Consider the following 22,258-nt stretch of genomic DNA (forward strand, 5'->3'; position numbering starts at 1 on the left):
TGATCGCTTCCGCGAATGGCTTACCCATGGCTGACATCATGTTTTGGAAATAGTCAGACTCTTGAGCCTGGAGAAAGGTAGTGACCATTTCCACTTCATCCATGGGAGGCTTCACTCTCGACGCCTGTTCACGCCACTTAATAGCATATTCTCTGAAGCTTTCCGAAGGTTTCTTCTTCAAATTCGACAGAGAGTTTCGGTCTGGCGCAATGTCGATGTTATACTGGAATTGTTTTACAAAATCTCTGGCGAGATCATCCCATATATGCCATCGGGACATTTCCTGATCCATATACCATTCCGAAGCTATCCCTACTAGACTTTCCCCAAAATACGCCATCAGCAGTTCTTCTTTTCCGCCGGCTCCCCGTAATTGGTTGCAGTATTTCTTAAGATGTGCAATGGGGTCACCGTGCCCATCGTATTTCTCGAACTTTGGGGTCTTGAAACCCGTTGGCAGGTGCACGTGAGGGAACATGCACAGGTCGGCGTAAGAGACGCTCTTTTGTCCGCTCAATCCTTGCATATTCTTCAAACTTTGTTCAAGGCTTCTCATTCTCTTGGCAATCTCATTTTGTTCTGCAATTCTGGGGTTCTGATCCTGCCCAGGTGCAAGCTCGCACTGAGGCGGTAGAGGATTAGTACTGGTAGCGAACCTAGTTGGTTCCATTGAGAACGATGGTGCTTGGAATGTAAAAGAGGATGAGTCAAAGCTTGGCTTGTATGTGGCTGGCTGTGCCGTGATCGGGCAAGGCGATGCAGTAAAGATGTTCATGCTTGCATCAGTGGCCGACATTCGGGGATGAGGCTCAGAAGGCGATCCAGCAGAGAAGGCTGAGGTGGCTGGGTACCCGAATGGGGTAGCAGGATAATTTATGGGAACATTAGAAGTCCCACTTGACCTGGAGAATAATTCAGGGAATCCGGGGACGACACTTGGCGGCTCTTTCCCATTATTCCAGTCGTCCAGCATTTCCAGCATGCGGAGCCGTAGGATTCTATTTTCCTCCGCAGTTGCGGATTCAGGTGTGAGGACGGCTGAGATCGAGCTTTCCTCGGAAACAGGGATTGTTTGCAATGGAATTTCTGAAGACATTTCCACACTTCCTTTTGACCTGGTGAAGTAAGTGTGAGTACTGCTTCTGGTCCTAACAACAGGTAGTTGAACACTTCTCCTTGACCTCGTGAAGTATGAGTGCGAGGCCAGACTTTCACCAAACCAACCGTCTTTCCAAAAACCCTGAATACTCATCGACAAACGCACGGTTAATTTGCAGCAAATAACAGATAGTTAATCTCATGTTGGGCATGATGCACCTATGCAGTTAAGTGGATTACTATATGTTTGCTACGAGAGCATGCGTCATTCCGGCATTTTTCCTCTTATTAGTTTTTCCCCCCTTTTTTGTTTTCTTTTATTATTTTTTTTATTATTTTTTTTTATTTTTTTTTTATTTTGCAGTAAAAGAAATGCGACCGGATCCGATGAGGACTGCCTACATATCACGATGCCTACGTGAATCAGATCATTACGTAGTTCGAAAAACACAAATGAGCGTAAAAGAAGCAACCTCTTTATTGTTGAAATGGTCTATTACAAACTACATTTTGCAAAAGAAAAAGCGAACTTTGAAAATAAACCTAGACTCAAAATAGACTAAAAATCACCCTGATGGGAAAAACAAGCAGAAGATGCTAAGATACAGATTTGACCTATGAGTGCATTATGGTTTTGAAAATTGGTGTCCGCGGGGCATCGTTCGGCCTCACCGCGGTCCTAGGCGTGAGATCCCTCTCAAGTTGCTCCAGCTCATGCATAGTCTGCTTGACATAACCCATTACTGCCGAGAGGACGGTAACGCTGGACATGTTCTCACATCGTAGACATCGTCTGGTGATGGCATGGGCAATGGCCTTGATCCTATCTCTGGTTTGCTTTTTCTCTACGAGTAGGCGTTTTATCTGATCGCTACATATCTTGAATACTTGAGCATCCTGTATATGCTGATGCTTCAGTCGCCGTACTTCCAACTTTATCTGGGCTATTGAGTCGTACCAGTATCTGCTCTCAATTTGGAAATCCTTGGCCTGATTAACTGCTTTGATCTCAAGTGCAGCCATCTCTCTCTTTATTTTAGCAACAGTTTTCTCGTGGTCGCCTTCCAATTGATTCAGGTATCGACGATGCTTATCTGTTCTTGTATCCCACTGTGCCCTGAGCTCCGCTATGACGTTTTCAGATTTTTCCAAACCCTCTTGCCATTCCCTGATTTCACTTTTTAACCTTTTTATCAGCTGCTCGTCAGATCGACGCCTTGGCTGTTTATCTGCATCCAACCTTATCTGTTTGATCTGGGCTCTGAGCATTTTGTTTTCCTGAATTAACCTGTTCCGCTCTCCCAGATTGGTAGCAGCTTGTACGTTGTGCTCATATTTCAAGCCTTCTACTTGTTGCTTTAACCTGCTGATTTCGGCGCAATAGCCTCTTTCCTTTGCTAACCAATCCCACTGTCTTTGCTATGATTCGATAAAATTCCGGATGTGGGGTCTCTTAGCCGGCCTTTCATGCTCAAATTCCCTTCTATACCATGCAAGGTAACCTGGCGCTGTCTCTCCTTTGGCTCGATCCCGCACGCAAGTATCTGATTTCAAATATTGACACTCACTCCAGATTTGGCGAATCTTTGCTTCTGGGAATTGTCCGTTAGGACTTATCTCAACTGCTTGAGTGCTAAGATCTTCCTCATGAGGTACTGTCTGGCATCTTCCGAACTGTCTCAAAACTCGGCAGGGTGCGTAAGGTTGAATGCTCTTAAGCCCCATTAGTAAGAAATGAGTTTTAGCTGCAGACATATATAGGATCTCATCAACAGGCAACCATCCCAACGTCCATTGTATTTGGCTGGCAGTAAGAGCTTGAAAGAACGAGGTCCATGCCAGGACTCCTTTGGGCAAACTGATCTCTTTGGTTCTCGTGTAAGATTCTTCTATGCAGGTCTTTTCCGGGGAACCATGGCTCAAAATCTCGGAATGATGGCAGAGGTGCTCGGTCATCCATATCTGTAGGAGCAAGTTACAACCTTCGAAGAAATTTCCCCCAGCTTTACAAGCTGTAAGAGCTCGAAAGATGTCAGATACCACCATAGGCGCGAGAGTACTGTCACTTTGCGTGAGTAAAGTGCTGACGACCCCGGATATCTTCAAATCAATGTTTCCGTCTTTCCTTGGAAATACCAGAAGGCCCAGGAACATCATCATGAACGCTACCCGTCTGTGCTTGTCCCACTTCTGACGAACTCCTTTGCTGCACAGTTTGTTGATTGGATTATTGAATCCCCCCTCATGACCGTACCTATCATATATGAAGCATGGAGTACAAAATCCGGCTGCCAGATCCGGGTTGTGGACTGTTCTGGGTATCTTCAATGAATCTAGGAACCGATGTACCGTGACAACTCTTGGGGCGACCAAGTATTTTTGCCTCAACGGAAGTTCAGCATTCCCGATGTACCCGGCCATTTCTTCCAAAGTCGGGGTGAGTTCAAAATCAGAGAAATGGAAAACATTGTGCGCCGGGTCCCAGTAGGTAACCAAAGCTCTTATGATATCTCCCCGAGGCTGGATTTCCAACAAACCCACGAGACCTTTCAGATATTTCTTGACCTCATTTTGTCCTTCAACACCTAGATCATTCCACCATAGCCGTAACTTGACAGGGATTTTGGTCATTATTGAAAAATGTTCATTTTGCATCGTGCTCATCCTGCACATTTATTAAGGTGATTTTAACAAAATGACTTGACTCAAAAATATTTTACAAAGGGGATCAAGTTTTGAACACGGCCTTTAAACACTTTGAGGACGAAAATTTTAAGGCCGTGTGGGTCAACTGGACAAAAATACTAAACAAGACCCAAAGGTGGCTGTTTATGCAAAGTCAACCTTCCGGCGTCCCTTTCGGGAACATTCGGCTATTTATGACAAAACAGCATCACCTGACTTATTTATGACTCTTTTTATCGTTTTTTTTTCAAATTAGAAAACTCAATATTGCCAACACGACCTTTCAATGCCTCGGTGACGAAGATTTTAAGGTTGTGTGGGTCAACTGGACCAAACCTTAAAAAATGACCCAAAGGTGGCTGTTTATGCAAAGTCAGCCTTCCGGCGTCCCTTTCGGGAACATTCGGCTATTTACGACAAAACAGCATCACCCGACTTATTTATGACAGATTAAAATTTGACATATATTTTGGCTATTTTTAGCAAAAGGGAAGGTTGGACACCACCCCACTTATTTATGGCAAAATTTGACACGTTTTTATTTATTGATTGATTTTTGGCTATTTTAGCAAAAGGTGGGGTTGGACCCGATAAGGGTTGCCTACGTATCTCACATCCGGTGAGAATCAAACCGGCGTAGTTCTCGAATATCGTAAATAGAAAAAATCAAATAAACCTAGAAATCAAGAATACGTATTTTTATTATATTTTTTCTTTTGCAATGAGATAAAAACTAAAGAAAATATTATTTTTTTTAGGAAATATTTGGACTATTAGTCTGAATTTATAAAAGGGGTACTACGAAAGAGACAACATTTTTTTTTGATTATGAATTTCCGTTTTTTTTTACTTTTAAATAAATACCTTCTTTTTTTTTATTTTGGGAAGTGATAAAAAAAAGAAAAAATTTTATATTATTTTTTTTAATAACTCAAACTAAGAAGGCAAATTTTGTTTTTATTCTCTTTTTTTTAGAAAAATTCCGGCGAGGTTTTGACACTACTTGGACATTGGTTTTATTTTTCCAAAATAAGTAATTATCTCCCTACGCTGCTATTTTTCTTTTTTTTTAGAAACCGGTCGGCATGCGGAACCGAAGCAAATAAATGCACAACACAGATAGGAATGCAGCATGATGGTCTTTTCATTTCAGGTTGCTAGTCCTAGACGGACCCAACCCCTGTGTTGAGTCCCCTAAGTCAAATGCAACATGATGCAAATAAGCGTTCCTACTAGGGATCCGGCATGAAGTCAAGTTATTCTAGGTTCGTAACCTGGGTATTTGTTCTAGACTGTGTACCCGAGCGGACAACTCGAGTCGAGGAGGGGGCTACGTACCGGGGACCCGCGAGATCGTCCGGCTTTGTAACTTGTCCGACCTCTTTCTTATTTCAGGTATTGACACTAACAGAATAGGGAGTCTCGACCAGCGAGCTTCTCCCCGGAGGTAAGAAGAGAAGGGTTTCGGCACAGTTTATATACAGTTCAGATAATATCAAAGCGGTAAAAGACAACATTTAGCACGTTATGCAAAAACATGTAATAAAGATCAGATAATAAAGCCAAATATAACAATTATTCTAAGCTCGAATTCTTGAACCCTGAACCAGTGGTTCTGGGTTATGTCCCCAGCAGAGTCGCCAGAGCTGTCACACCTCCTTTTTGCGCGCCCGGCCCCGAAGGGTTAAAATGCGCGAGGGAGTTTTTCCAATTTAAGTGACAATATTCGAAATGAGATTATTTATTTAATTCAGAGTCGCCACTTGGGAAAGGTTTGGCTTTTGGTGTCCCAAGTCACCGGTTTATCTTGAATCCCAAATCGAGGAAATTTTCGACTTTTCCAAATGAAGTCTGCGAACCAGAAATTCTAAGTAAGGAATTCTGTTGACCCGAGGGAAGGTGTTAGGCACCCTCGAATCCCGTGGTTCTAGCACGGTCGCTTAAATTGTTATAATGGCTAAATATCTGATTTAAATACATGTTGTGACTTATGTGCTTTTATTAAGTTTAAACCGCTTTTATTATTATCATTTATTTTTATAGAATTGCAACGTCGTGAAAATGCATCTCGAACCACGTCACAATCAATGCACCCGTAGTTGTTAACACATTTCGACTCCGTTGAGATTTGAATTTGGGTCACATAAATGCGCACCCGAATTTAAGAATGTAATTTAATTAAGTCGCGCCTAAAAAGTCTAACGCGTTATTATCTTTGGGGAAGGCAGTGGAATTCACTAAACAGTCCATCCCAAATTCTAAGTATTTATTATGACCAATTATTGAGGGCCCCGCAATTTGCCTTTTTATTCGGCGAGGCTCGTCTCATTATTTTTAAAAGGATAAACCTGCAGTAACTACATCTTTACTATGTTCAGTCTAAAATAGAAGAAGGAAGATACATGTCAATTCAAGTATATGCTTTGGGCCTAATTCTTATCAATTTCTGATTAATTATTTATAAAGTAAAAAAAACGTCATACTTTATGAGAAATGTTCTAATTTGACAAAGAAATTACATGACAAAATGCTATGCTTATATCCAAAACATCTCTTGAATTGAATTCAAACTAGACTCATTTAGGCTAGATTAAGGGAATTAACCCACTAGGCATTATTACCACTGGGGGTTCGAACGTGCTCCTATATACTGCCTAGCGGGTCCTGATGAAAGAAACTAAAATAAAACAGAACATCATTGTGTAAGGTGGGAGTATTCTATCCTATGCATATCATTATAGCTAAACAGGAATCCGGTCAGTCACTATGTCAAATGTTTGTACGTTCTACGTACTGTACCATTACTTAACTCATATCAACAAACAACTATAAACTAAGATACAAGAGGCTAAAACTCAGTTAAGTGTTAACTAACTAGATTTTTTTTGCTATTGAATTACACACTAATCAATTTATACAAAGAAATCAATAGACCATGAGCATTACAAACAGACATTTAAACTTCTTCAAACTCCTTTCATTTCATGTTTTCGAACTGTTACAGTTTACACCAACATGGGACTTGAAATGTGTACCTGAATGCTGAATACTGAAATGCAAAGAATAAGTGGAAGCAAAGGGGTCAGCAGCAGTAGAAAGCAGAACAGCAGCAAACAAAACAACACAGCAGAACAGGCTCGAGTGCAAGAATACAACTATAGCCGATAGAAAGAGTGGCCAAATGACAGCAGCACACAGTGGAGTAGAATCAGAACTTCAGGCAGACCAAAACCAGTAGTAAACCAATGAAAACACTCGACTAGTAGACTCAATTGGAACTTCAAAGAATCAGAATTGATTGAACAGATTGAACAAATGAAATCCAAACAACAATAGGATGAAACAGTTTCTGATTGTTGACTGTATGCTTTCTATCTCTTAACCTCTCTCTATCTGTTCTGAAAATCCCAACCCCAGTCCAGTCTGAGTTCCCTATGTGTGTTCCCTAATATCAGATGTATTCCTCCCCTATCTCTGTCTCCTATATGTTCTATATGTATGTATTTCAGCTCTCTCCTCTCCCTCTTATGTCTGATCTCCTCTTTTCTTAACAATTCCCTCTGTCTCTATCTTTTTTCTTCACAATTCCCTCTCTCTCTATCTATTATCCCCTCCCTTCTTATGTCTGTCTCCTTTCTTTTATAAGCCTAAACCTCAGCCCTTTAACAGCCTGTTAGACCAAAAGAACACCCCTCCCATGTGCCATCTTCTTTTCAGTTTCCACTTAGCTATTTAAGTATTAAAACCCATGACATTCCCTTGGCAGGCTTAAACTTTTTAGTAATGTTTATTACTTCTGAAACTTAAAGCAGAATATGGGCAGCAGGATATATCTGACAGCATATGCTGTCAAACCATTTTTAAATCAAAAGCCCTTTATGCAGGAACCAGGCTGTGCACAAATGCACCTGTGGTGCACAAAGGCACATGCTGTGCACAAGTGCACATGCCCTCCAATTCAGAACTTTAACAAAACATTCCTTTTACATTTCTGATTCAAATTAACAACTATAAGTAAACCAACTCAGTTCCTAATTGATTCAAACAAATGCTTAGCAGAAGTAAGTCGATTTGTTATTGTTCGGACAACTGAAACTAATTGACGATATATGTCGACTCGACTATATTAATCATAACATGCACAATCGTAGTCAAAAATCAGACATTTAACAGTATCGACACATGATTTGAATTATACTGACTAAACAAAGTGGTATTCGAGGAATCAATCAGTCAGTTCAAATTTGAAAATCAGCTAATTGCACGACACTTACATACACATTATCAGAACAAATAGAAAGACTCAATCAAACAACAGAGGTTCAGGCAAAATGGGCAGGGCACAGTTGATAAAATTCAGGGACACAAACAAAACATGAACAGACCTTTAAAACAAACATGGACTAACAGAAATAAGCAAAGAAAAGCAAAACTCACCTCAAATCTCGAAAAATCAAAAGCCTTAACTCGGATTCGGACAGACCTTTCTTAAGGTTGAACGGGCTTTAATCGAAGTGTTTCTCAGATGAGAAACACTTCGATTAAGGTCCATTAGACCTTAATCTTTTGGTTTGAACAAGACACGGACCATCGACGAGGACCTTTAAAGTTTCAAAAATTAGATCCGGGATTCGTGCTTCCCTGGTCAGATTCGGACCAAACCAAGCATGGTTTGGTCACGAGGGGGGTCCGGGGACTGCCTGGTATGAATTTAGGGCAGATCGGGGTAGATCGAGTTTTGACTCGAATCTTCAAATGAAGATTCGAGAAGGTGGGATGGGATTCGAGGTGTGTGGTTGGTGGATTTGGGTTCAGGACGGTGAGGAGCATCTATGGTGTTGAGGGTAGGGTCACCGGCGTCCATGCCGCCGGGTTTCTGGTGAAGGGAGATGGGGGCGGCTAGGGTTTGAAGGGGAAGGGTTTGGTGAGGACGAAGGCTGGGGTATCGGATAGGGGGGCAGGGTATGGTAAGGGGCTTATATATGGAATGGTGGGTTGATCTCAGCCGTCGGATCAATCGAAATCAATGGCTTGGATCTGAAGGCTTAGGGGAAACAGTGTCGTTTCATCCAAAGGGGGTTTGGGTTGGTCCGGTTGGAAATGGGTCGGGTTCATCATGGGTTGTGAGGAGGTGATCTTGGCCGTTGATCATTCAGAGATCAACGGCTCAGATCAGACTCAACCATTACAACGTCGTTTGGACGTCCTTGGTGTCAGCTGGACTGGACTGGGTTGCACGGGGTTTTGGGCTGAGTTTGTTTGGGCCAATTTGTTTAAAATTGGCCCAAGTCAGAAAAGATTTCTTTCTTTCTTCCTTTTTTTTTATTATTTTATTTTTTTCTTTATTTTTTTAAAAAAAAAACAAAACCTAAGTAAATCAAATTAAAATTAAATAAACACTTAATACAATTGTTTGCACACACCTTAAAATATTTTAAAACAGGTAAAATCAAGCAAGAACAAAATCACGGACAAAGATGCCTATTTATGATTTTCTATTTAACAACCGTGTTACGGTTCAGATTACGCATGACACATACATTTTTTTGTATTTTATTTTAATAAAATAAAAATGGGCAAAAATCATAAATAATTAACAAAGTGCCATGTAAAAATCCAAAAATTGTACAGCAGGACCAATTATTATTATTTTTTATTTCTTTTGGAGCGATTGTCGCGCGAAACAAAAATCACATGCTCACACTGACAGAATAAGTTAAAAAACTAACAGTGTTAACCAACTCTGATTCATGAAGCAAAATGTTTCCTCTCCTTTTATTGGATAACACAAATTATCACTTTAATTCCTCATTTTTATATAATATCTTCTAAAATTTTGACCTTGAAAATATTCCCTTATGTGCTAGTTTTCAATGAGAAAATGACACTGTATAGCCGCTGTAAAAATAATAGCCGAAAAAATATATAAAGTTTGTATATTATTTTGTGTATGCATACATTTTGTATGTTAATATACAATAATTATATAAATTTTATAAACTTTTTTGGTTATTAGATATAAATAATTTCTGGCGCGGACTAAAAGTGATAATACAATCTGGTTAGTTGTTTGCTTCAATAATATGCCTAGAAGTGATCTTGGCAGCTCTATTTTTTTTTCTTCAAATTTTAACTTTTCTTTTTGAAAAATCAACCGAAATTGTTAAAAGTAAAAGTTTCAACGTTAAATCTTAGATTTATTAGCTCTGTACTATTAGTGGGTATTAGTTTATATCGATAAGTAAATTAAAAAGACAATAAGTGCCGAAACCAACCTTGTAATTGATGTTGGACAGATTCTGTCAGTGGGACAAAATGTGCTCCAATTTAGCATACTTAAGGAACTAAATATGCTTAAAATTATATTTGAGGGATCAAAATAAACCTACGCTCAAAGATAAAGGACAATATTGGTAAAAAACTCTCCAGTTTGTATGGCTATAAATTGAAATAGGGGAAGTATAAACTTTCCCTAGTTTGAAAATTATTTTTAAAAAAATGGAGAGTTCGATTACGATTCTCACACAAGCGTGCTTAATACGATTGGAAAAGCCCGCGCAGAAACAAAAAAACGTCTTTGAGTCTTTCACTGTACTTTATGTTTGGGATTCGGGACTATGGGGGAGTAAAGAGAAGAGGAAAAGCTCAGTATTTTCAAAGAAAGAGAAAAGAAGATGCAAAACAAGCGAAGGAAATTAGAAGAAAAGGATATCCCGGTTGTAATGATAGAAAGCAGTAGTGAGGAGGATGAAGCAGAAAACGATGACGATTACGTTGGTGATAGTGATGAAGATAGTTGTGATTGTTCGATGGAGAAGATGAAGAAGAGGAAACTGGGTTCTAACAAAACTATGGGAGGAAATAGTAAAAGGGAGTCCAAAATGTGTCATCAGTGCCAGAGGAGTGACAAAGACAGAGTGGTGTGTTGCTCGAAATGTAAGGCCAAAAGATATTGTGTTTCTTGCATGACTCGATGGTAAGACTTTTCTCTATTTGACACATTTATCATGAAGAAACTTGACTGACATTCTTTCTTTTAGCCAAAGATAGAAACTTTTGATGATGTAGGTATATTATGCTGATGATCTTTCAATCTAACACGCTCATGATGTAAACTTTCCAACTATGATCTTCTATTCTAACACACTACGATTCTAATCTAACACGCTGATATAAGAGGCGGATCCAGGATTTAAACTCTATGGCTTCAGTTTTTAAGTTTCTTATTATTGAACTGATTGCAATTTTAGTGGATTCTTACACAAATTTGTTCTCCACGTCTAGAGTTATGGGTTCAGTTGAACCTGGTGTCAGAAGGCTAGATCCGCCTACGCTGCTGATGGGCATCATGCATAAATAATACATATCTATCAGGTTCTGTTTTGCTGCTGCAATAATCTGAAAATGTAGGAGAATAGTTTAAAGGTTTCATAAATAATTCTGTATGGTATATGATTTATTTTAATAGAGCCTCCTGTAACTTATGATTGTTTACTTTCTGATTTTCTAAGAGCACCAATTGATCCCAGTTGCTTAACAAGGTTGTCAAAATGTTTCATCACTGAATTGACCCAAGTACCGATTGTTGGTGAAGTGTAGGGGTTTGAGGGAGTAACATTGAGATGTGGAACTCGTGAACGGGCTAGCCTTGTGTAGTAAATTAGGTTTTGCTTTCTCCTGCCTTGTAATTTGTTTATGCACTTGTTTGTACAGAATTGCCGCCCAGTTATGTTGAAAAATAGGCTCTATAAGGGATGGTTGGTCTCTTTATATGGCTTGGGCAATCCTTACCTATTGAGCTAGCTTTTGGGTTGACTTAGACCCAAGGTCCATTTCTTTAACATGGTACGAGGGCATGGCCCATACCAATTCTCGAATTCCCGATGTTGGGCCCCCATACTGAATTGCCCACGCTCCAGATGAGGGGGGGGGGGGTGTAGAAGAGTCCCACATTGGCTCTATAAGGAATGAGTGGTCTATTTATATAGCTTGGACGAACCTCAGCTCTTGAGCTAGCTTTTGCGGTTGAGTTAGGCCCAATATCCATTTCTTTAACAAGTTATGCCATCAAGAAATTTCTTTACATGTTCAAAAGATGTGAAGGGTTTATGTAGCCAATGTTCAAAACGGGTAGCAATATGTCGGAAAAATGACGAGGCCTTTGGTTGAAATTGATCATATAAATATGCTAATTCATCAAAGCAAGATAACTGTTTTTCTTTTACTTACAGCTTGTTTGGATGGTTGTTACATGTTGTATTGTATCGTATTGTTACTTTAAATATAATGTTTGTTTTGATTGTTGCTTAAATTTTAATGTATCATATCGTTAAATCTGTCGTTACGTAACGATGAAAAGTGTCACTTTATGGAATGACCGATTTAGTGTGGTTGCATCGTTACCTTTTTTTCTTTTACCACTGTATGTAGGTACCCTGGGATGCCAGAGGAGGCCTTCTTAAAAGCTTGTCCTATATGTCGTCACATTTGTAACTGCATAGCATGCTTGCGGTTAGATGGGTTGGCTAAAGTAGGCTTCATTCAATTCTTTCACCTTGTCTTATGTTCCAAAAATTATTTAGTTATTGTGAATTGAGTGGTACTCTTGTTTTTAATACAGCATTTGATGAATGTAGAATTCAAGTTCAGTGATGAAGAAAAACTTGATTACTCTAAGCACATTTTACGAGAACTTTTGCCTGCTTTGGAAAAATTTAATACAGAGCAAATGATTGAAAAGGAGATTGAGTGCCAGATTCAAGGTATTAAATCTCTGAATTTGATGCTAGAAGGTTATATATTTTAAAAGAGGTGGTCTCATTTAATAGGTTATCACATGCTATTGATGACTAAGATTACTGATACGAGTGAAGTGTAATTTGACAAATACTGGCATCATTTGATGAAACCAAAAAGTTCCAAGTTGACTTGTGTTTACTTTTACTTTTCCAATTTAATGAGGCCGTGACATGTACATTTTATTGAAGAACAAAAGGTTCCTCTTGTAATTATCCTTTTGGTAAGTAAAATAGGTGTCTCCTGAATATTTCTTGTTAGGAACAAAAGTAGGCCATTTCTACCGATAAAGTTTCATTCTTATTCAAAGGAATGATTTACAACTAAGAAGGCTATGAGTTTTGCGGCTGAAATTCTTCGAAAAAAAGATTGTTTCAGTGAGTACTGTCTTTTTTTTTTTGGGGCAGGATTGCCAGATTCAGAGGTTAATATACGCGAAGCAAAATACGAGAAGGATGAACGCATTTATTGGTGAGCTTTCACAGTTATCTTAGACTGCAATTCATCGATAAGTTTACAGAATAATGAATATCACCTGTTATTTGCAGCAACTATTGCAGTGCTTCGATTGTTGATTTACATCGGAGCTGTTCTATCTGTTCCTATGAACTTTGCCTAACTTGTTGCAAAGAACTAAGGAATGGAAACCTTCAAGCAGGTGCATCCGAAGTGAAGGTGCAATATATTGACAATGGACCAGGTTATTTGCATGGTAAACCTAGTAGCATAACTCCAGCTAAGAATGGAACTTGCACAGAAACTACTGAATTTAAATTAAGGGATCAGACAAAAGTGACAATGGCATCTAAATGGAAACCCAAGGAAAATGGTGCCATTCCTTGCCCTTCAAAAGATATGGGAGGTTGTAGTAAAGGAACCTTAAATTTGAGATGTATATATTCTGAGAATTGGATGTCACAGCTGTTACTGAAAGCTAAAGAAATAGCACAAAAATGTAAATTGAAGGAAATATATAATGATTCAGAACTTCATTGCTCCTGTTCAAAATCTAAGGGTGCAAATGATACTTCCGGTGGCAAGCTACGTAAGGCAGCTGCTAGAGAAAATTCTGGTGATAACTATGTATTCTGTCCAGCAGTTGGGGATGCTCGGCATGTAAACTTGAAGCATTTTCAGTACCATTTGTTCAAGGGTGAACCGATAATTGTAACTAATGTACTTGATAATGCATTGGGATTGAGCTGGGAACCTATGGTTATGTGGCGTGCTTGTCGACAATCAAAGAAGGCTACCGATGTTTTAAATTGCTTAAATTGGTGTGAGGTTTGTCCAGTCATCTATTCTAGAAGTGTGAAACATAAGCTAATGTCATTGCATCTTATACTATGCCTGAATATCCTAATGCCGCATGACTGGGAAAGCCTACTAATTTCTCCATTCTGGTATTGGTCTAGCCTTCGCTATGTAGTTCAATGTCTTCATAGAACACAATCCTGCCACTAATATAGCTTAACATTTTCACAAGTCATGATTGGGATCTTCTTAGTTGTGCTATTTCTGGGCTCTTTTATCTTCTTTGGTAAGTGTTATTTGATCTATTTCCATATCTTGATCTCATTGTTTATATTTGTCAGCTTTACGACTTGCTCATTACATTGTGTGAGAGTGAAGTGGCCAAACTAACGAATTTTTACAAATTGGGTTTAGAATAATTAATCCCTAGAGGACAATGCTTAGATCCAAAACTTGAACTAGATCTGACTGATTTACAAGTAACCTCGACATACATTTTGGTTACTTCTCTGCAGCCTGCACTAATTTGTGGTTTAAAGGAAACACGTCAACTAGCAGGGTATCTTATTCCACATATTAAGCTATAAAACATCCCCCCTCTTACAAATAATCACGGTGATGCTTTTTACATTACTTTGCATGGTTGGTAGCTCCTGTTTCTTGGCATTCACTTTCTGTTAAGTCTGTTTTACAAATTCTAAATGATATGTATCTAAGAAATTGACTATTTGAGTTTGTGTAAACATGCTTTGTCCTAATCGGAAATAATTGAGGCATATGTTCTGATACAATATATTTTCCATGTTCTTACCTCAAATTACTTTATCCTGGATACGTGCAGTTGGAGATGAATATTCACCAGTTTTTCAAAGGGTACATGGAGGGTCGCTTTGACAGTTATGGGTGGCCTCAACTCTTAAAGTTGGATGACTGGCCGCCGTCAGGTCTATTTGATGAGCGGTTGCCGCGTCATGGTGCAGAATTTTCTAGCTGTTTACCTTTTAAGGAGTATACACATCCTCAGTATGGCTTTCTCAATCTTGCCCTAATACTTCCTGATAACTGTTTGAAGCCAGATTTGGGGCCTAAGGCATACATTGCTTATGGTTTTCCCACGGAGCTTGGACGTGGAGACTCAGTCACCAAACTACACTATCTTGTGTCTGATACGGTATGTTTAGATCCTACAAATGTAGTATAACAAGCTGCTGGTACTGTTGATATCTGGAGACCCTGGAAATATTAACTTGCACCCTAATACTATGTTGCATGGGCTCTCCAAAATATTGCCGTACATGTGTCGGATTCTCCAAAAATGCACTACTTTTGGAGAATCTGACACGCACCCGACGGCATTTTCGGAGAGTCCGAGCAACATAGCTCTAATATTTTCGGGGCATTTGGAAGAAGTTACATGAGAAACTTGCAACAAAGCCATATCCGTGTTCTTATTTTTTTAAAATTATGTTTTAAACTTTTAGGTGAATGTCTTGATGCACACTCAAGCAATGGTCCCAACAGTTGAACAGCTCTCAGCCATAGAGAACTTGAAGCAGAATCACAAAGCGCAGGATCAGAGAGAATTTGTAACTGGTTCTAATAGAACGACCCAGAGGATTAAGGAAGGGCTGAACTTTTCTCAGGATAAGCAGAACTGTGATAGTTTGAAAGTTGAGAATAGTAATAAAGCTGAGAATATGAAGTATAGCCAGCAAGGTTTGAAGGTTGAGAATAGTAATGAAGGTGAGAATAAGAAGAATAGCCAGCAAGGTGTAAAAGCAGAATGTGGAACAAATAAAATAGGAGAAAAGTACCAATATGGAGAAGATAGTACTATCTTTGGGCAGAACAGGTCGGAAGGATTTGAAGAGGAAGATGGTGGCGCTGCTCTATGGGATGTCTTTAGGAGGCAAGATGTTCCTAAACTGGAGAAATATCTCACAAAGCACTTCAGGGAATTTAGGCATATATATGGCTCACCGTTGCCGCAGGTAAAGATAAGTGGGCAATGCACTAGTCCTATTATGTGTTGTGGGAATGATGTTGAGGGTCCTTGCCATGCACTAGTCCTACTATGTGTCTCATTTTGTGTTGAATTGTGCGACAATCTCATCTGAAAATGTAAGCTTTTAGAGAGAGCATACTAGTATACTTAACTATGTTATATATCAAACATGCCCCCTAACGTGTGAGCCTGTTTTGTTTTCATCGACCAAACCGGTGAAAATATTTTTTGATTTTTGGGTGGCAGTGAGGTTTGAACCTAGGCCCAATCTCTTCTTTGATATCATATTAAAGTGTGTGTGACTATCTTATCTAAAGGTTTAAGTTTTTAGAGAGAGCAGACAATTAATTGCTTAATTATACTATGTGTAAAACTAAGAATGCCTGCCCAAATTAGTGAGTTCTGCTGTGGTTCTTCCCACCCTCCCTATGTAAAGTGATAAATGTGTTTGTTCTTTTCTACCATGTCTCAGTTTGAAATCGGTTACCTGTCTTATTTCTTATTGCTCTATTACAGGTTGTTCATCCCATTCATGATAAAACTTTCTACTTGAGCACAGAGCACAAAAGGAGGCTAAAGGAAGAATATGGTCATATTATTCTCCTATTAATTGCCATTTCTTTGCATGCCTCATATAGAAAGCAGATTCTGACACTGAATCTTGTGTTCACTGTGCTTTCATGCTTTTCTTTTGCAGGCATTGAACCATGGACTTTTGTTCAAAAATTAGGTGAAGCTGTTTTTATTCCTGCTGGATGCCCTCATCAAATCAGAAATTTAAAGGTACGTAGTTGGTTAATCTCTCTATCCCATGTCATCATATCGGCCTTCTATACAGCAAATTATTGTAGTATTAGGGAAGTCCAGTAGCATATGGAACTGTCATTTTCTTTTCTTTTCTTTTCCAACACAGTCTGTATTTAGATTCCCGTCATAGGTTTTAATATTGCGCTAAAGAATCCTCTGTCCTATACGGCTTCCTGAATGGCTCCTTCCCTATTGCTTTATGCAATTTGAGAAAAGGATAAAAACAAAGTGAGTATTTCCAACTTAGTGTCTACAAAAATAGATTTGTATCTGATAAGCTCTGAATGTGCAAACATCTGTCCGGTGGCGTACACTAGAGTGATTAACGACATGTACGATGGAGCTAAGACTCGGGTGAGGAGAGTGGGAGGAGACTCGGATCATTTTCTGGTTGCGATAGGATTACACCAGGGATGCTTGCGTAGCTTAGCCCGTTTTTATTTGCCTTGGCGATGTATGCATTGACGTGCGACATTCAAGGGGAGGTGCCGTGGTGTATGCTATTCACAGATGACATAGTACTGATCGAAAACGACTGGAGGTGTAGAGACAAACCCTAGAGTCCAAAGGTTCAAGTTGAGCAGGACTAGGACAAAATACTTGGAGTGCAAGTTCAGCAACGTGACGGAGGACGCAGACATGGATGTGAAGATCGATTCGCAAGTCATCCCAAAGAGAGAAAGTTACAAGTATCTCGGGTCAGTTATTCAAGGGATTGGGGAGATTGGCGAGGATGTTACACATTGTATCGGAGCGGGGTAGATGAGATAAAGGCTAGTGTCCGGTGTTTTGTGTGATAAGAATGTGCCACCAAAACTTAAAGGCAAGTTCTACAGAGTGGTGTTAGACCGACTATATTGTATGAGGTAGAATGTTGGCCAGTCAAGAATTCCTATATGCAGAAGATGAAAGTAGCAGAGATGAGGATGCTGAGATGTATGTGCGAGCATACCAGATTGGATAATATTAGGAATGAAGATATCCGGGTAAAAGTAGGTGTGGCCCACCGTGGAGGACAAGATGCGGGAAGCGAGGCTTAGATGGTTCGGGCATGTGGAAAAGAGAAGTCCAGATGCTCTAGTAAGGAGGTGTGAGCGGTTGATTTTGGTGGGTATAAGAAGAGATAGAGGGAGGCCAAAGAAATATTGGGGAGATGTGATCAAGCAGGACATGGTGCGGCTTTAGCTTACTGAGGACATGACCCTTGATAAGAGAGTGTGGAGGTCGAGTATTAGAATAGAAGGTTAGTAGGTAGTCGAGTGCTTCTTGATCTATGCAGGGGGTATTAGGATTAGTTTGGTAGTGTTTTCTTATTCTTAGATTGCTAATTTTAAATTTATTTTCCTATTACCATCCGTGTTGGTTTCTTAGTTTCTTGCTGTGGTTGGTGCTTGTTGCTACTGCTTACTTCCATCTATTTTTTGGCTCTTAGTTTGCTGTGATAATCTTTCTAGCACTTGATGTTGCATGTTGGTATTGCTTATTTCCACTATTTCAATGGTATTAGTGTTAGTTGGTATCCCTTTTATTCTTAGTTTGCTATTACCACACATTTTGTGTTGTTACTTGCCTTCCGTACGCCCTTAGTTTGTTATCATTTCATATCTTCTACTGTTTATTACTGACTATTAGTGCTTCTTTCGTGTGCTTTCTTGGGCTTTGTTTTCTAAATACCTTGTATTGATATTACTTGCTATAGGTGTTTTTTCCATTCTTTCTTTAGCCGAGGGTCTATCGGAAACAATTTCTCTGTCATTCCAGGGTAGGGGTAAGGCTGCGTATATCCTACCCTCCCCAGACCCCACTTGTGGGATTACACTGGGTTGCTGTTATTGTTGCTTCCTGAGCCGAGGGTCTATTGAAAACAGTCTCTCTAACCTCCCAAGGTAGTGGTAACGTCTGCGTACACAGTACCCTCCCTAGACCGTACTTCTGGGACTTCACTGTGTCTGTTGTTGTTGGTCAGAAGTCATTTTCAGTAGTTTTAAGGAAGGATGTAATTATCAAGATTCTGGGATGAATTTAAGCCCAAAAAAGTTTATCAATCATCAAATGTTTAAATAGATAACTATGTCTTGATTTTCTCAAAGTACACATCATTGGTAGATAAGTTCTTATGGATTTATCTTTCTGCGCTATATGATTTACAACTGTAGGATCTTAACTTAATGAACCGCAAGTCTAGTACTTTTATATTCTCAGCTCGATGACTTCTGGCAGTTCATCTTTTACAGTCCTGCATCAACGTCGCTGTTGATTTTGTATCACCTGAAAATGTGAATGAGTGCATCCGTTTAACTGAGGAGTTTCGGAAGCTTCCCAGAAACCATGATGCTAGGGAAGATAAGTTGGAGGTATATGGATCCTCTTATCTTATTTATTTATTTATTTATTTATTTTGGGATAAGAAATGCTCTTGACATGCTTCTGCCGTTAACCATATAGCATGGCATAACCTTTTCTGGTAATGTCGCAACCAAGTGTTTAAACAGTTCCACCATCTATGCAGCCTTTCACATAGAAATTATTAGTCTTAGATCCTCTGTTAAACTCCTCGTAATTACTTTCATTATGTAGTTTGATATTTAAGATTGCATGTCCCATTACACGTTGCCAGCTTTATAGTATGCACTACATTTATGTTAAGATGATATCACTTTGTAAAATTGGTATATATTTTATTTAATTTCTTCTGTAATGTTAAGTTTCTCTCAGAAACAAGTGTGTGCATGTGTAAAGATTATTAAAATCTGCCTGTACGGCTTCAGGTAAAGAAAATAATTCTTCATGCAGTGAGCCAAGCACTGGATCATTTGGAAAAGACAACACTGTAAGATTGCTTCTCCTTGTTTTTGCGAAGTTATGCCCTTTGTTGCTTTTTGTTTAAACATGAAACTTAGATATTTTGGAGAAAAAAAAAATTAACTCGTATAACTTTTTTTTCCTCCTATGCGCTGCATAAATCTTTTGCGTTCAGTTCTTATTCTGGATATGCTTAAAGCATAATTTCATTTCTAATATTGTTAGCCATGGATCTTTTATCATCTGGTGTTGCCTTTCTTGGCATGCTTATTTGTATCCCTTCCATTATCACCAACTCAGACAGTGGATCTTATGTCGAAACACAACCATTTAAAGACAAAAGGTTTAGATGCTAGTGGCGTCGTTACGGCATAATGCATTTAAGGAAAAGAAGTTGGAACTCTCCTTTGTGAATCTCGAAGGATAAATACCTGTTATTTGTAGCTCCAAAGTGGGAAACCACAGTGGTAACTGCTGTTCCTTCTGGCTCTCTTGAGTGTGCTAAGAATCCTTGTTTATTTATAATTTACATTTTCTTTTTTCTTTTTCTTCGTTGGATGCAAGTAGGGACACAGAAGCAGGCACTGCTGCAGGATTATCCTCATCAAGTCCGATAAGCAAAAGTATAAATGTGAGCCAAATTAAAGTCCGAACGTCTTTCGTTTCTAAGTCAAACTTCATTATTTGGCTTGTTTTTCATTTTCTCTTTTCTAGGCTATGACGGAACCAAGTATGCCAAAATCTTCCTCTGTTATGGAGGATTTATCCAGTAGCAAGGCTCCCAAAAGAGAAGAATATACAACAAGCGAGGATGAGAAACCAAGAACTGCTGAAGTTAATCTACCTTCTCCACTTCCAGTTCTTGTTCATTCGTCTTCAGTGAACAAGGTTTACTCGATTGATAAAGTATCTTTTCTGGTTTAGCTTTTCCTTGTTACTAGAGTGTGGATTTATAAAATATACTTTTATTGGCAGGTTCAAGAAAGTACATCAGTACCAAGACAAGACTTAAAGCAGTCCATCAATATAAAAGATGTGGAATCAACTTTCCACACAGTTCAGTCATTCTTGAAGTCTTTACCAGAGCAGTATTCCAGCCAACAATCAGGCCTTCAGAGCGACACTGTCTCAACCCAAACACTTGCAAAGGTAATATTTGAATGCTCAATCCGAATGTCTTTGGAGGCATTAGCTTATCCAATGCATGAAAAAGAAATGTGTGGTGCCATTGCTGCTTTAAATGAAAATCCCTCATTGTTTAGCAACGAACAAGCCAAGCAACTGGTAAAACTTAAGTATGAATTCCCTTTCATGCTTAAGAAATGGAGGGACTTGGCACAAGCTGAATCAAGTTACCAGGAATTCTTGACCAAATTTGAAGAGGATAGGAAAAAGTTGGATAACTGGATTAGATCAGAAGCAAGGTTGAAGTCGGAGTATGTGAAAAAGGAGGAACAAGCGAGAGAACTGGAAGCAGCTCTCCAAACAATAAAGACCAGGCAAAAAGAAATCATGAATGAAAGACAAGAAGCTTCTCAAGAAGCTCAAAGAATCATGTTGTTAGCTCAAGAAAAAGCTGGCAAGGTAGAGAGAACTAGAACTGGATTGGTAACAACAAAAATGCAGATGGATGGCTTGCGAAAATATTGGTCCAACTTTCAGTCTTCATTCCCATAGGCCTATTATGGCTCTTAGGATTGGGTACATTTTGGAAGGTGGAGTTAGTCCATTGTGTACATGTAAAATGTAGAAGAATGAATTGTGTCATTTTTCTTTTTCCGAAAACTATTTGATGGCTCTGCTATTTGGTTTACTTAGGTAGATGGCTTTGCATATTTGTAGGAATTCTAATTCATATATTTCTCCCCCATTTTGTACCACCTGAATCGACTATTCCAAAATTTAACAAAAAATGGTTTAAAATAATTATCATAGTTGAGATTGCCAAAATAAACAAAGTACTATTTATGTATTAGGTCGTCTTCTTATATAGATGGACTTTGCCATTGCAGTAGTAAAAATAGCACGGGCTAGCCAGTTTTCGGACGGGTAATTGAAAAATAGCTAGCGTTTACAAAGTCATTGAAAATAACCACTATTTTGCTGCAACACGGAAAGTTCCAGCATAATATACTGCAGATTGGTGCACCTATCTATGAACTTCTAGCATAATATGGAACTCTAACACGCGAAAAGTTACAACATAATATACTGGAGATTGGAGCACCTGTATATGAACTTCCAGCATTATGCTGGATCGGTATATGATACTGGAACTCCAGTATATTATGCTGGAAGTCCAATATATTATACTGGAAGTTCCATATAATATACTGTTACTCTAGTATAATATACTGGAATTCCAGTATAATTATTGGAGTTCCAGTATATTATATTGGAATTCCAGTATAATTACTAGAGTTCCAGTATATTATGCTGGAATTTTTTTTCCGGATTTTGAACAGTGTTTTCGTTCAAATTTATCTTTATATGAACAGTGGCTAAATTTCGATTACTTTTGAAACTGTGGCTATTTTTCAATGACCACTTGTAAATCTGGCTATTTTTGAATTTCTCCCATTGTAGTATTCAAGTATTAGGTTTTCTTCTTAAACTAGGTGAAGGTTAGCCCGTGCTGAGCAAGGGCCTAATTTCTGATGGAGAGATTAACATAGATTGATTTAATCAGTGATTTCACTTTATTTTTTTATGAATTTATGTATGATTAGTTCCTCGGCGCGTGCGTTAACATGTATACCAAATCATATAGTATATGATTCTGTAAATAATATCAATATTACTAAAATAAAG

The 22,258-nt window shown here is 38.8% G+C and overlaps 1 protein-coding gene across 6 annotated transcripts; it reads left to right on the forward strand.

The window, feature by feature from the left end:
- Window positions 1–10,282: 10,282 nt before the first annotated feature.
- LOC104220079 (lysine-specific demethylase JMJ29-like) lies at window positions 10,283–21,260 on the forward strand. 6 transcript variants are annotated; one of them, XM_070150255.1, is made up of 15 exons: window positions 10,283–10,759; window positions 12,214–12,313; window positions 12,404–12,545; window positions 12,987–13,050; window positions 13,128–13,863; window positions 14,675–15,004; window positions 15,315–15,824; window positions 16,355–16,427; window positions 16,536–16,621; window positions 18,880–18,999; window positions 19,414–19,475; window positions 20,012–20,078; window positions 20,162–20,335; window positions 20,423–20,596; window positions 20,710–20,861. In XM_070150255.1, the coding sequence occupies exons 1-15, from the start codon at window positions 10,458–10,460 to the stop codon at window positions 20,740–20,742; spliced, it is 2,973 nt and encodes a 990-aa protein (XP_070006356.1). In that variant the 5' UTR covers window positions 10,283–10,457; the 3' UTR covers window positions 20,743–20,861. The 6 variants fall into 6 exon arrangements, with proteins under 6 accessions (XP_070006356.1, XP_009769192.1, XP_070006355.1 ...); XM_009770890.2 differs by having other exon boundaries at window positions 20,423–21,260; XM_070150254.1 differs by having other exon boundaries at window positions 20,015–20,078; window positions 20,423–21,260.
- Window positions 21,261–22,258: the final 998 nt, after the last annotated feature.

This window comes from Nicotiana sylvestris, chromosome 6, assembly GCF_000393655.2.
Source record: "Nicotiana sylvestris chromosome 6, ASM39365v2, whole genome shotgun sequence".
Taxonomy (NCBI): domain Eukaryota; kingdom Viridiplantae; phylum Streptophyta; class Magnoliopsida; order Solanales; family Solanaceae; genus Nicotiana; species Nicotiana sylvestris.